The sequence below is a fragment of the Genypterus blacodes genome, unplaced genomic scaffold, assembly GCF_046128005.1.
Source record: "Genypterus blacodes isolate CSIRO-AG114 ecotype Tasmania unplaced genomic scaffold, CSIRO-AGI_Gbla_v1 ptg000011l_1, whole genome shotgun sequence".
NCBI classification, from domain to species: domain Eukaryota; kingdom Metazoa; phylum Chordata; class Actinopteri; order Ophidiiformes; family Ophidiidae; genus Genypterus; species Genypterus blacodes.
Window position 1 is genome coordinate 574915 of NW_027466825.1, and position 14405 is coordinate 589319.

Sequence of the window (14405 nt, forward strand, 5' to 3'; positions counted from 1 at the left end):
AGAATGAATAACAAAGAAAAAGGAAACAGCACCCTTGAGACTGTGTAACCTTTTAACTAATATGCCCCGACAGACGAACACACACACACACGCCAAATATTCTATTGGCACCACTGCTGAGTCGAGTGTGGAGCTGTGGAGTCGGAGCTCGGGCGGAGTCCGTGAACGCGTCTTGCTCCAGTGTACTAGTGCGGGCTTGAGTGACAGCCCTACTCCACGGTAGCTGCTCCACACTACAGCAACAAGAGCGGAGCGGAGTAGGGGAGGGGAGACAGACAGGCCGGCAGACAGACAGACAGGCTGCTGTTTGCTGCAGGATGAGCTATGTACTCAGTGATGTGCTGTAAATGGGATTAAAGCGCTCCTGCACATAGCGTTTTGGAAACACTCCTGGTAGTAGTAGTAGTGTTGGTGGTTGTAGTAGTGGGGAGCAGGGGGAGCTCCGTGCTGAACTGTGCCGCATGTGCTGCTGCTCCGTGTGAGCCTGGGAAACTTGCAGTGCTCCCTCCTCAGGACAAACACACAAAGAAGAGGGTAAAACTGGAGATATCTACGTTTGTGTTTGAGTTTTTAAATCTCCGGAGCTCCCTGCAGCAGCAGATCCGCCAGCAGCACCGCGCAGATCGGATCCGCGTCTCCCTTCACATGCCTGCGTTGATGTGGGAGCGAGGGAGGGGTGCGGAGCCGGGCGATGTTTGAATCACCTCGCTAAACTTGCAGAAAGCTCTGTAAGGGGGGGCGGGAATTTAAGTTTGCATTTGTTGTTGTTTTGGTTTTTGGGGGACAAGCGAGGGGGGCGCACTCATGGAGAGCCAAGCGGTGGAGCAACAGAGCTGCGAGGACGTGAGAAAGAGCGGATACCTCCGCAAGCAGAAGTCCATGCACCGGCGGTACTTCGTGCTCCGCTCGGCCTCGGAGCGCGGCCCTGCCCGCCTGGAGTACTACGAGAGCGAGAAGAAATTCCGCGGAAAGGCCCCCGTCCCGAAGAAAGCCGTGGCGCTGGAGACCTGCTTCAACATCAACAAACGGGCCGACTCCAAGAACAAGCACATGATCGTGCTCTACACCCGGGCCGAGAGTTTCGCGGTCGCCGCGGAGAACGAGGCGGACCAGGACGAGTGGTACCAGGCCATGGTGGACCTGCAGTGCAAAAGTAAGCAAAAGTTCCCCCAAAAACACACACACACGCACGCACACATTCCACACGGGAGTCTGCACCGGGATGTGGGGGGGAAAACGTGGCAGCAATGAAGAGAAGAGAGAAGAGCGCTGCAGATCAGGACACGTTTCATTCCAGTGTTTTGGATCATGTGCAGGATCGTTTCAAACCATTACAGAGTGCCAAACTAACTTCACTCAGCTTGTCTGTGTGGGATCAGGCCCCCAGTGTCCTTTAAACGTATTCGATTGTTGCCTGGTTGATCTATTTAGTCTATGTGAGGACTTTTCAAAGTGTTTACAAATGTCGTGAGTCGTGCCTGTGTGGTAAACATGCGCTTTAAAGGTCCACGCTTTAAAGCTTATCCTCCCCACCCCAGCCCCTTATCGCGCGCGTCAAGACAGATATTTGCTGCCAGATGTCCCCCAGACGTGTGTTTGTTTGTTTCTTCCCCTTCTAAGGACCAAAACAGGGTTGCACTGTGGGCCTACGCCTACTTGACCTGATGCCTCGCTGGGTTCAGTGTGTCCGATCTTCTCCCTGTGGCTCTGTGTCCCAAACCAACTTCACAAGGCTCTGCTCAAACACACCCTGTCCTCTGTTTACTTTGACTGCACTGCTTTCCAGCTGACATTGCAATATTCCTCCAGGCATTGATCCCAATAGTGTGTGTGTGGGGGGGTGCCTCCAAACCTGTCAAAAGAGCCAATTTCGATCCGGCTTTGCCCAGTCATGATTTCTTATTTATGACCTAATCGGCTTGTAATAATGAAGCAGTTGCATGTCCCATTAAGATTGTGTTGCAGCGGGTTTGTGTACTGCTGCAACAAGCCTCAACTCCCACCGTCACCCCGTGGAGATTTCTCAAATGGTGTCTATCAGCCGCTGTGTAAACACAGCTGTCCGAGGAATAGTGGCGAGCACAGCAACTCCAAATCACCTGTTCAGCCTTCCCCTGCTCTCCACCAGGGCCCAGACAGGCCACAAAGGACGCATGACGCAATCTTGGCAAACGAAGATAGAAGTTCAAGGTGCTTCTCACACATGACCTGCAGCTCGGTTACATAAAGCAGGTGATTAGCGTCAGGGCGGCACTGAAAATGAGCCACCGGAGGGAAAATGAGGCCAGCTCGGACAAATAGTCCAGTTTTTCCTTTTTACAGCCACGGAGAGCGACTTGTTTCATGTCCAACGCAGGCCAATAGAGGCCAAACAGCTTGGAATTGTTGTCTCCCGAGTTGCTTTAACATAACTGGTCCGGTGTGTTTGGGGCATTTGTGTGTGTGTGTGTGTGTGCAGTCTGCTCTTACCAAGTATTTCAAGAGTTTCTGCGAAGTCTAGACTGAAGAGAGCCAGGAATAAGTAAATACACAGATGTTGCATCAGCTCCAAGAGAGAGTCCAGCCTTGATAAGATCTTTTTGATATGCTGAGTTTGGATTATTTAAAACAAGAATGTGTCCCGGGTTATCACCTCCCAGTATTCAGCCATTTCTAATTGTGGAAATTGATGATATGTAATAGTTCTCCATGACGTAAGTTGCCCTGCCATGCATCTGCCTTAAAGGTCAGATGTATAGAAGTCCTTGGTTTACGGTCTGAGGCTCAGCAGGTATGAGGGGATCCTGTCACACACTCGCTGGAAAACTAAATTACAGTTTGGTCGGCGATGATGTTGAAAGGGAGCGTTGTAACCGTTCGGCGCGGAAGTGCAGCTCTTCATCGTCTTTTGTTGCCTCAGCGTAGGGTTTCCAGTGTAAATCATCCTCGCTGACAATGACAAAAGGGCTGCGGCCGGCTGCTATGTAAACTCTCACGCTGGCAGGCATTCTTGTGGTATGTGCTGCAGTCAGTACACCGTTTGTGCTCATAGGTTTCACGTATAGAGGCCACAAACACACACACACACACACACACACACACACACACACACACACACACACACACACACACACACACACACTCTGTAGGACTATGCTGAATCTGTATTCTCTGGTCAGAGTTTTGGAAGCGGAGGGCCAAGGTTGCTGCCTCAACCTGCAGGCATGGAAATAGCTTAAATGCACACACACACACACACACACACACATGTACACACACACACATGGTGTCAAAATTCCATCCTGTAATAACCCCGTGCTGGTATGTACTGCACATACACTGTTACTCAGCACAGTGAAGTGTGTTTGACCGCACAATGCCCAAAGATCTTCATAAATGCAAAGCCCCTATTAATGATTGTATCTATGAGTGTCTGAATCATTTAGTTATTGTAAATTGCTAAGTCAAGTGAACATTTAGTCTGTAAAATGTGAAAAATGCAGGTTTGAAGAAGCTGACGCCAGTAAATGCATTGTTTATTGTCAGGATGAGGGGCTGAGTTAGGAAGGAGGGAGGGAGGAAGGGGGGGGGAGGAGGGAAGGGAAGGGGGGCGGTGATTCCCCTCCTGCAACCACAGAATTCAGAGTAACATGAAACTCCTCCACTTGTACAGTTGGAGAGACAAAAGAATTCACAGCCAGGGGACGGAGCAAAGTTGGGGGCCATCGGCCAAATGAAGCCCCACCGTCACACATATTTTCCATAGGACCACTCCTTCAACTTGATACCTGTGTGTGTGTGTGTGTGTGTGTGTGTATGTCTGTCTTCATACATCTGTTTCAAGCGGCACCAGTTGTGATGGGGGTGAAGTTCTCAGCTGCGTGCCTCGGCTTGATCCGAAATCGATGTTTTGGGTTGAAGTCGGGGAATTAGCGGCTTAGTCCGAGTGCGCACAGCGAGAGGTTTCAGGCCTCGCATGTACCGCACACACGTGCGGTGGAAGGACAACAAACAGCGCTGCGGTTGTCCACGCTGACATAACGCAGCTTTGAGTCAAATCCCGAGCCTCTGTGCTGTGCTGTGCCCCGGGCCTGGGAAGCTCACCTAAACAGCCCAGGAACTGTCCAATGTTACACATCCTCGCCTCGAGCCGGCGGTAATTCCACAAACACGAGCCAGCTGCCGTGTAGGGTGATATTAGGATCTGGGTTATTTATTCAGCTGAGTCCAGTAAGACCCTTTTGGGCAGCGAGTACAGTATCAGGGTTGAGGGCAGCTATTTACTCAAGTATTAGGAGGCAGTCGAGTGTGTAAAGGCTTAACCTCCACCAAAGGGGCGGAGGTGCGAGCCACTGGGGCAGACGATCGCACAACTCGGGCACCGACCTCAGGGACTGGCAGATTCTCAGGCTTATTCCAGGACAGAAACAAAGTAAGAATACTACAAGCAGGCAAAGTGACTTAAAGGAAAACACACAACCAGTAGTTCTTTTTTACTCCTGCCTGTTATTTGTCAAGGTTTGTTTATGTCACTGCAGTGTAATGGCATGCTTTTAGTTTGTCATCCGTCGAAAAGTTATGATTGAGAAATTAAACAGAATATATAATGAGACGCTTGCTAATCCGCAGACCTTCTTTCCCTTTGGAGATGGACCTTTAGCAGGCGTGCACTGGGAGAAAATAGTCCCAGGGAAACCCATTGAGGCCTGTGGATGCTCGTAAGTAGCTGTGTCATTATATTTAGAATGCGTTGGGGGGGGGGGGGGTTCTTTAACTGCTTTGAGGTCCAAAGTGAGTGTACTGTATCAAATAAAGCCGCAGGCAGTATCTCAAACTCTGCAAACTGCTGCAAAACTATCTGAAATCGAGAGCAGACTGAGAAAAGTGTACCGCTGCCTTTTTTATTATTATCCTGCAGCGTCATTCGACACCATTTGCAACGGCGAGTGAGATCCAAATCTCTGTGGCTCGCCAGGCTGACCGATTAACCGTTAAGCCCCTCTTAAGCACTGCTCGCCCACCCCCCTAATTAGCCAGTAATGATTGTCTCAGGGGTCGGTCTCTGGTGGCACAGCGCTAACTAAGACAAAAAAGCAGGTGCGGATGGTGTTATCGCACCAAGTGCTGTTTTAGTGCCCCCATCTAGGCCGGAGAGCTCCGTCAGGCTCGTTTGCACCTTTTTGTTACAGTAAAACATCAACTCACCCTTCATTATGGAAATGTCTGAAATGGCCTTGAGCACCGTGCGCTCTCGTGCGATGGGATGGAGCTGCACGTCGGAGGAGCTCGTCAATTGAGTGCACCGGTTTGATCGACGGCAAAGAGAGGCCCCCGGGCAACACGATCCATTTAGTCAATGAGCGGCCATATGTTGAGCAAGACAGAGCTGTGGGACTCTCGCTGCATAGTATGCTTTTATAACCACCGGTATTGATTGCTTTTGGTTGATACGAGCTCATTATTGCTGTCGTTGCGGAGGTCAGGAGGTTCATGGGTTTGGATTTATCAGCCTCGCAGCGAGTGCGTTAGAAAGTTGCATACGTGAGGCGAGCGCCCTGAGGGAGGTATTGAACGGCGTAAATGAGAAACATTGTGGATGGGGAGAAAAGATTACCTTTAAGTACATGTAAAGGTCCTTAAATCAATGCAGATGCAGCAAGTATCCTCCACATTTACAATTAAACAGGGACTCATCGCTCGGAGTTTCTAGGTCCTTCTGTTCTGGCCAGAGATTGGAGAGCTGAAGAAAATAATCCAAGCTGGCTGCCAGTCTGGCCTGAGCTCATGAACTGGTTTTTAATGAGAGACCTGAGCTTCAGTTGACTTTCACGGCTACTCGCATGTCTTGTGTCAGGGGACGGCAAACCCCGGACACACCTCTGATGAGTTCACACACTTCTGGATAACGCAAAACATGTGCGATATTAACCGCAGGCAGATGCCGTTCTTGGGGAATCGCTGGCGTGTCTGTGTGCAGCCCCAAATGGGGGGGGATTAGGAGAGACAGAGATGGACGGAGAGATGGAAAGGAAGCAGAGGAGTTGAGGAAAAAGAGAGAAACTGGTACACATGGCATCCGGAGATTAGACCAACTGTTATTACCCCCCCTCTCTCTCTTTCTCTCTCGCTCTCTCTCACACAAACATACTTGTATTAAAAGTGCACAGCTGTCTCCTATCTTTCCATGCTGGTAACCTGGTATGACACTGGGCTGGTGTGTGTGTGTGTGTGTTTGGCGGGGTACAGTAGCTGACATAGGGGGTAGAAAATGGGGTTTAGCCCTCAGAAGTGGGGCGTGCTCTGTGCAGCATTAGCGGTGTTATGGAGCAGCGCTGCATGCTAGGGCAATGAGGTCAGAAACTTGAAACAGAACCTAGCGAGAGCCTGTGGGTTCACTGCCAGAGTAGCTTTCCCTGATTTACAGGCTACATTAGCTAACTAAGAGGGGGGATTTTGTCCTGCAACTCGCTATAAATTAAGGTTTCAGATATTTTTTATTGTTTTGCTTAGCTGATACCCAGGAAAGTTAAAAAGCCTCAGACTTTGCAGGAATATATGACATCAAGTTAGGGGACCTCAGGACTTTGTGCAGACCCGCCCATGAGTATGAAGAACAGCAAACCCCCCCCGCCCCACTATCCTGTGTCCCTGCTGAGGGTGAGCTCACACACTCACACACAAGCAGGACCCCCTAAGTAAGACCTACTTCTTTAGGGTTTGTGAGATAATCAGAACAATGATTAGTAGGTCATTGAAGACAGAGCTGTCAATGTCCCAGCAGGCGTCTTGCTGCCCCGGGGGTAATTATTGCACCCCTATACCCGCCTTACACACGAATACAAGACCTTTACAGATCGGCCACCGCCCCAGTGCTAATATCTGTGGTCATATTTAGAATCTTAGGAGAGAAAATGGGCTCAGACGACAGCCGAGAACTCATCTCAAGGGAGGCCGGCTGAGCTCGGTAAACAGAACCGGCATGAATAGCCGGCAGTGTTGGCCACGCTGTCGCCAGTCGCCAGCCACGTAAAAGCAATCGTTAGCCGTTTGACGTGCGGCCATGCAGAAAAGTGAAGTAAACAACCGGGGCGTGAATAAGCTGTGTTGTTTTGAGGGCGCTCAAAAGAGGAGATTTCAGGAGTTTACCTCTGAAATAAATCATCACCCACCCCCCCCCTGCAAGGTTGGGACAAGGTTGCGCTAATGTTTGTTCACACACGTCGCCCTTATTCAGCCAGCACGCCTGCTGCAGATGCATCATTACCTCCAGGTGTGTTTTGCTTTCCTGGGCATCCGGCTTAGTCCTCAGATTTATCTCCTGCTAAGGGCCTTTTAACTCCTGGTTTGTGTATGCGGGAGCTTTATGCTGCATAGGGGTGGGTGTTGTGGTCTGGTGTGTGTGGTAGTTGACCGGCTGATAACCTTTTTTCCTTTTTTAATGCAAGGTATAAAAAAAAAAGGCTTTCTCAGGCACCTTCGTTCAGCATCACACTGCCATCAAGATCCCCCGGAGGAAAGCCAGCGGCAATCCATAATTCATACCGCCTCTGCCGTAGTCTTATATAACCACAGAAAGAGGCTTGGCATGCTTGATACAGAGGGGGGAAATCAGTCGTCACCCCTGTAAGATTACGATTCTCAGAAGACCTCTTCACGGTTTTCAGGGCCTCAGAGAGTTGTCAGTATGTGCGTGCAGCCGGCCTGATTTGGCCCTGAGATCCAGGGTGTTTGTGTCCGCCTGTGTGTAAGTGCTGTTGAGGGCACAGCTGAGGTTTAAGGCTGCACTGTACTCAAAACAAACCACACACTTGTGCTGTCCTCAAGACTCCGTTCAATGGGCTCTTCAAACGGAAGGATACACAATTTTGGGTTTACAAGAAGCAACCTCCTGACAAAACGTGTTGAAGCCGTAAATAAAAACACAAAACTAAACAAATGCTCTCACAAGGCCGTGCGCTCCCTCCTCTGCGTTTCTCTCCTAGATATTCCTCCCCTCATTCCCTCAGTCCCCACTGAAAAATCACAAAACAATCCCTTCCTGTTATAAATCTAAATCGAGAAGGCACATTTGTGACTTCTCAAACACATCTGGTAACACGCAGTGAAAAAAACAGTACATGAAATAGCCATGCTTGGCCTTGAGTGAGTCATCTAATGTAGGGGGAGTACCTATCACACACACACATACACATACACACACAGCCACTAAGCCACAACCTTCATGCTTTTCAGCAAAACATCTATTCTAGTTCTTCTCCTTTATGTCCTGTATGCTTCTCTAGTTTGGGGAAGTGAACGCAGAGATGCTTCAGACTTCTCCCACTTCAATCCCACCCAATTGGACCTTAAATCATGACGCAAATGCTCTTCTGTGTGCAAACTACATACGTGCTTTCATTGTGAATCAATCAGTAACTCCACTTCAAGAACTTCAATATGCCAGTTGCGGTGAATAATAAGGAAGGTGCTCGAGGTCACTCTCATACCGCAAAGAACAGCCTGTTCTTGGTGGGATGGGAGCTGCAATGTCACGGCGGCTTGTTTCCTCAGTCTTGTCATCATGTTGATTGATTCTGTATGGTAGATTTTATAGTTGACACGTTCAGGCATGTCCAGCTTGGCAACTCTACACAGAAAGCGGTTCTATGGGTGAAGAGAGGCCATGTTTAAGGGGTGTTTTGGGCGGTTCCCTAGAGAGGAGAGCGAAGAAGAGGAATCCACCCTAAAACACAAGTCACATCATGGTTCCCTTATAATCAGTCAGTCAGCTCTGAATAGTAGAAGTTCCTTGTGGCTGAAAATAAAAGAGCTTAGAGGTAAATCTGTGATATTCAGGGAGAATTTCACCCACATTGAGTTGCACAGCGTGATAGAATTAGGGTAATTTTCTTGGTTAATGGCCGCATTTCCTGCTTCAGATCTGTTAACAATGCAATGACTTAAAACAGCGAACAAGCTGCCAGGTATTGTTAAGTGATTAAGTCCCCTGCCTTTGTGTGCCCCTGCTACCCAAGGATCAAATCTCACCGAGAGCTTTCTCCCCTCAGCACTTCCCCGCGGACTGAATAAAGAGCACGCAACACAAAGGGTGAATGGACTGTCTCTACTCCCACTAAGAGACACTAACTTTTAATTGTTTACAAAGTCGGTCATTTACTGTCAGAGAAGCGGCTCCTAAAATGGCTCTTGAGGACGTCATGGAGTGCTGGCGCTTTGGTTTCTGGTCTGGTTTAGTGTTGAATCACTTGTTAAGCATTTTTTTTTTAGAGCTGGTTCACTCAAGTTTTTAAACCATGGGCACTTTTCGTACATAGTCATCATTCTTTGTAGTGCTTCAGCTGTTGACAGATTCCTTTTTCCATACGTGTGTGTGTGTGTGTGTGTGTGTGTGTGTGTGTGTGTGTGTGTGTGTGTGTGTGTGTGTGTGTGTGTGTGTGTGTGTGTGTGTGTGTGTGTGTGTGTGTGTGTGTGTGTGTGTGTGTGTGTGTGTGTGTGTGTGTGTGTGTGAGAGATCTGGTTCAGACATCTCTAAAAAGCTCAGCACTGTTTACTTAATAATGATACCTTGCACTCTGCTGAGGTAAATACTGGTGCTCACACATGCATGAAGGTCAAATCAAAGCTTTGTTGCGTGCGTCTTTTCAATTGTGCTTCCCAGTGTTCTCCACAAAGCCTCCGTCTCCCTTTTTCTTCTTTCCATCAACCTTTTAACCCTCTTTGTCCTGTGTTTCAAGGTAAGAACGTCGGTGACAGTGCTGCTGCGGGGGACTACGGAGTGCCCAATCCTGGACCAGCCTTCAAAGAAGTCTGGCAAGTGAAAGTGTGGCCCAAGGGCCTCGGCCAGGCCAAAAACCTGGTGGGCATCTACCGCCTTTGCCTCACCGACAAGACGGTCAACTTTGTGAAGCTGAACTCTGATGCTGCCGCCGTGGTGCTGCAGCTGATGAATGTCCGACGCTGTGGCCACTCGGAAAACTTCTTCTTTGTGGAGGTGGGCCGCTCTGCTGTGACGGGCCCGGGCGAGTTCTGGATGCAGGTGAGTCTGTAACCTAAGGATTGTAATTAAGGAAAAATGAACCGAGATCCTGATGGAATGTGTCGCTTAGGGTTAACTCTATAACTTTGCCCTCTGGTTTTGCTAATTTATTTGTGAATTCAATATGGTGCTAGGTTTGAATGAAATTTGATAAACACAGTTTAGTTTTTTCTATCAGAATGAGACGTTGAAATTCCAATAGCAAGTTTTAGATTTTGAATGGTTATTTCATGTTTTGGATTATTTGATAAGTAAACTATCTATAAACTATAAACTAAGGATCTAAGTTTACTGTCTGTGAGGATTTTTGTGTGGCTCCCCAGGTGGATGATTCAGTGGTTGCCCAGAACATGCATGAAACATTGCTGGAGGCCATGAAGGCACTGAGCGAAGAGTTCCGCCAGCGCAGTAAGTCTCAGTCCAACTCCGGCCCTGGAGGCGGTGCTACTGCTTCTAACCCCATCAGTGTTCCCTCACGTCGACACCATCCAAACCCGCCTCCAAGCCAGGTGGGCTTCGCCCGCCGGCCTCGAACTGAGCCCCCGGGAGGAGCCAACAATGGAGGAGGGGCCAACAGCACCAGTGCTTCGCCCACGCCACGGCACAGCTTCCCACGGTCCCGCACTGCCAGTGATGGAGGGAAAATAGAGGAAGGGGTTGCAGGGATCTCACCACTACCAGGGCCAAGCTCTAGCCCCTCCATCAATGGCTCCTGTTCCACCACCCCAATCCTCAGGTCAAAGTCGGCCCGCTCTGCCCCCAACTCAGCTGCTAAAACACCCCTGGGGCTGATGCGCTCTATCTCCACCCCAGCACCCTCCCCAGCCCCGAGCCTTTCCTCTAGCTCTGGACATGGCTCTGACTTTGGAGGGGCAGCGTCTGCTCCTGCTGGGCCTGGTTCGGGCTCCTACAGTCGTGTCCCCAGCCATCATACCTCTGTCTCAGGCTCACCTAGTGACTATGGCTCTTCAGATGAGTATGGCTCTAGCCCCGGGGATCACACTCTCCTCCCCTCCCCTAGTCTCCCCGGCGGCTCTGTCGGCAGTGTGAGCACCCAGTCGCTCGGCGAAGAGGCAGCCAACTACATTCTAATGGGCCAACGTGGTGGCGTTGGCAGCAGCAACGAAGCGTGCCCCGCATCTGGCTCACTGCCAGGACCGGGAACTCCAGGGTCCCAGCCTCAGACCAGGAAAGTGCTGCGTCGTTCGTCCAGTCGAGAATGTGAGGCTGAGCGCAGGCTGCTGAGCAAGCGGGCATCCCTACCTCCTATGGCTCTGGAGAGGCTGGCCCCACGTCAGCGCAGAGCTGAGGAGCCAGCAGATGAAGACTCAGCTGACTATGCCATCATGTCGCGGAGCACCAGCCGTGAGTCCTTCGCTTCCTCAAGTTCTGCTAACATACAGAGGGATTCTGGCATGAGTCCTGGCTCAGCAGGTGGAAGAGGAGGAGGAGGTTACTTAGATGTGGCAGGGGAGTTCAAAGGTGAAGGAGGTGTTGGTGGAGAAGGAGGTCCCATAGATTTAGGTGTGGATAATGGGTACATGTCCATGCTGCCTGGAGTTTCTCAGCCTCCAGGTTCCCTCTCCCATTCACTGGCTGTCTCCGTTCCTGAGTCAGATTCCAAACCTGCTGATGACTACATGGCGATGACCCCTAACAACAGCGTGTCGACCCCACAGCAGATCCGGCCCCCGCCTAGTTCAGATGGCTACATGATTATGTCCCCCAACAGTAGCTGCTCCCCTGACCAGCGTGGAGGTCTCTCTGGAGGTGCGTGGCTGGGCAGTGGCAGTGCAGACAGCAGGGCAGGCAGTGACTACATGAATATGTCTCCAATCAGCGCACGTTCTGTAAATGGCAGCCCCCCACCTCCTGAGCACACAGGTCACCTGGACCCAAGTGGTCAACAGCAAGCTCCCAAGATGGTGTACTCCTACTATTCCCTCCCCCGTTCCTACAAACATAACCCCTCTGCTGGACACTTTGATGACGGACCTGGGCGAGGCAGACGGCCCAATGGGGGCGGTAGTAGGGGAATAGGTGGGGGTAGGGCTGTGGGAGGGCATCAGGAGCAACCAGCAGCAGGCAGTTCAGTGGTGGGACGCCACCTGTCACTCTCATCTTCCTCCTACTCCTCCAGCTCAGCCAGCAGTGAGAGCCTCGGGGACACAGATGATCGGGCTTCCCAGGGAGCGAGTCCCACAACCCCAGGAGCTCAGTCCAAAGATGGGGGTAAACTTCAGCAGAGACGGAGCGCCGGTGGGTTGTCGAAGCAGGGTAGCCACAACAGAAGCAGACCAGTAAGTCTATTTGTTGACGTGTCCAAGGCGAATACCCTCCCCAGGGTCCGTGAAAACCCCTTGCCTCCAGAACCTAAGAGTCCTGGGGAGTACGTAAGCATCGAGTTCAAGGGGGAGAAATGCAGCCAGGCTGGGGTCAGTGGAGGCCGGGGCAGGGGGCTCAGGCATGGCTTATCACTTCCTTACGGTTCCAGCAGCCAGCAACCCCTGCACAGACCAACATCTTGCTTAGGTGGCTTCATCCCCCTCTCCCGTAGCCCATCTGCCCCAATCAACTCAGCTGCCTCTGAATATGTCAACATGGACCTGGGCCCTTCTCCATCCCCCTCGCCTCTCTCCCTCACACCTCTGGGTTTCCCCTCCTTCCATACCCCTCCTACACCTCCGACTCTGCCTCCTGCACCCAAAGTCTGTGACGTGAGAACAGCTGGCCCGCGTGAAGATGGCACCGAGGTGGCTGAGGTGCCTGTTAGAAAAATCAGAGAGAGTGTCCCTTCAGTGAGTGAGTCTGATTCTCCTATGTCCTTTGGAGACTACACAGATATGGCCTACAGTTCAAATAACAATACCATCGACAGGTCATCAAGCAGTGTCTCCCCCAAAGTCCCTTCCCCTACTAGGACTGATACTTCCGTTCCAGTGCTATCACGGGGTCTAGATTTCCCTCTAGTCAAACAAGGGCCTAACCCAGACCACGGGGCTAAAGTTATCAGGGCCGATCCTCAAGGACGCAGACGACATTGCTCAGAAACTTTCCTTGCCGTGCCCTCCCTCCCCGCCAATGGCTCTTCTTCATCTTCTTCCACTGCCTCCCTCTTTCCAGAACATGCACAAGCTGTGGCTCGGCGCCTGGGCTTTGAAAGCGTGCTGTGGGGGAATGGGGCTGTGACTGATACCCCTCCCCAGTTCTCTGTCACTGGACAGCCGTCCCTTCCCAATAACTCTCAAACTTCGTCCACAGAGCAAGGCCTCAATTACATAGACTTGGACTTGGCCAACAAAGAGAGCCCCCATTTAGGCCTAGATGGAACCCCAGGCAGCCAGGCCCCAGCTCGCCTCTTCTCCGTACTGGGTGGAGTTTCTGGGGTCGGGGGAGTGGGCGCAACAGTGGGCAGCAGCAGCAGCAGCAGCAGCTCCAGTCTCAACACATATGCCAGCATTGACTTCTACAAGTCAGAGGAGCTGCGGACACATCAGAATGGAAACAAGGAGGGAACGGGTAAGAGTTTTTTCTGTATCCAAAAATACTTTGCCCTTAGCTTGCCCTCCACATGAACATACACTGTGATCATGTCCCCTTAACTGTGCCGCCCCCCCTTGTGTCCTACTTGTGCCCTGTCACATTATTCACATGGAAAAGAATCGGCTTCTAAGATAATCCAATGGACCTCTGTATCCCTTTGCATCTATGCATTTACTCAAACTTCACCTGGCGCCAGATTAAAATGCAGACAAAATCAGATTTGGATGAGCGTCTGGATCATCCCCATTATGAGAAACGGATTAGGAGCTTTCACAATTCAATTAACAAATTTCCTTGTCTGGGGGCTTTGTTTAGCTCTAAAGACACTTTTCACCTGATGTGATTTTGTTAGGCCTTAAAATCCAGACAACCTATTGGAACATCAATGAATATCGATATTGTGGAAATGACTATTGATCCTCTTGAGTCATCTTAAATGTAGTGTAAGCATCCTTAAACCTCTCTAGAGGTGTTTTGTGGTTGAAAGGCGCCTTTCACATGACGAACTGAAGACCTTTCTGCTTTGTTTGAGCCATTGTTTTCTATTGAGGAGGGCTGTCACACCAATCTCATCGCATTATCTCCACTAGCAAAGCCCTCTGTCTTGCCGTTGAAGAACTCCGTCCCATCTTCATTGAGTGCGAAAGCTGACCCCATTTTGCATTAACATGAACATTGATGCATCTTTTTTGCTTTTTTTCCCCGTCAAAAGCTGCATTTAATGAAGAGCAATTTAACACAATTTCTCTGGTGGCATATATAATATACCTCTGTGTGTGTTTACATATATATACATGCACTTTATGTAATTGGTCATTATATGCAGACTTTGTGCTGCATCTAAAGA

The 14405-nt window shown here is 50.3% G+C and overlaps 1 protein-coding gene across 1 annotated transcript in view; it reads left to right on the plus strand.

The window, feature by feature from the left end:
• The first annotated feature begins 201 nt into the window (after nt 1-201).
• The window catches only part of LOC143009009 (insulin receptor substrate 1-B), a 33649-nt gene continuing 19445 nt past the window's right edge, over nt 202-14405 (plus strand). The window contains exons 1-3 of the mRNA XM_076161002.1: nt 202-1153; nt 9714-10015; nt 10339-13534. Coding sequence (XP_076017117.1) covers nt 805-1153; nt 9714-10015; nt 10339-13534 — 3847 coding nt within the window. The 5' untranslated portion in view covers nt 202-804. The remainder of the gene's footprint in view (nt 1154-9713; nt 10016-10338; nt 13535-14405) is intronic.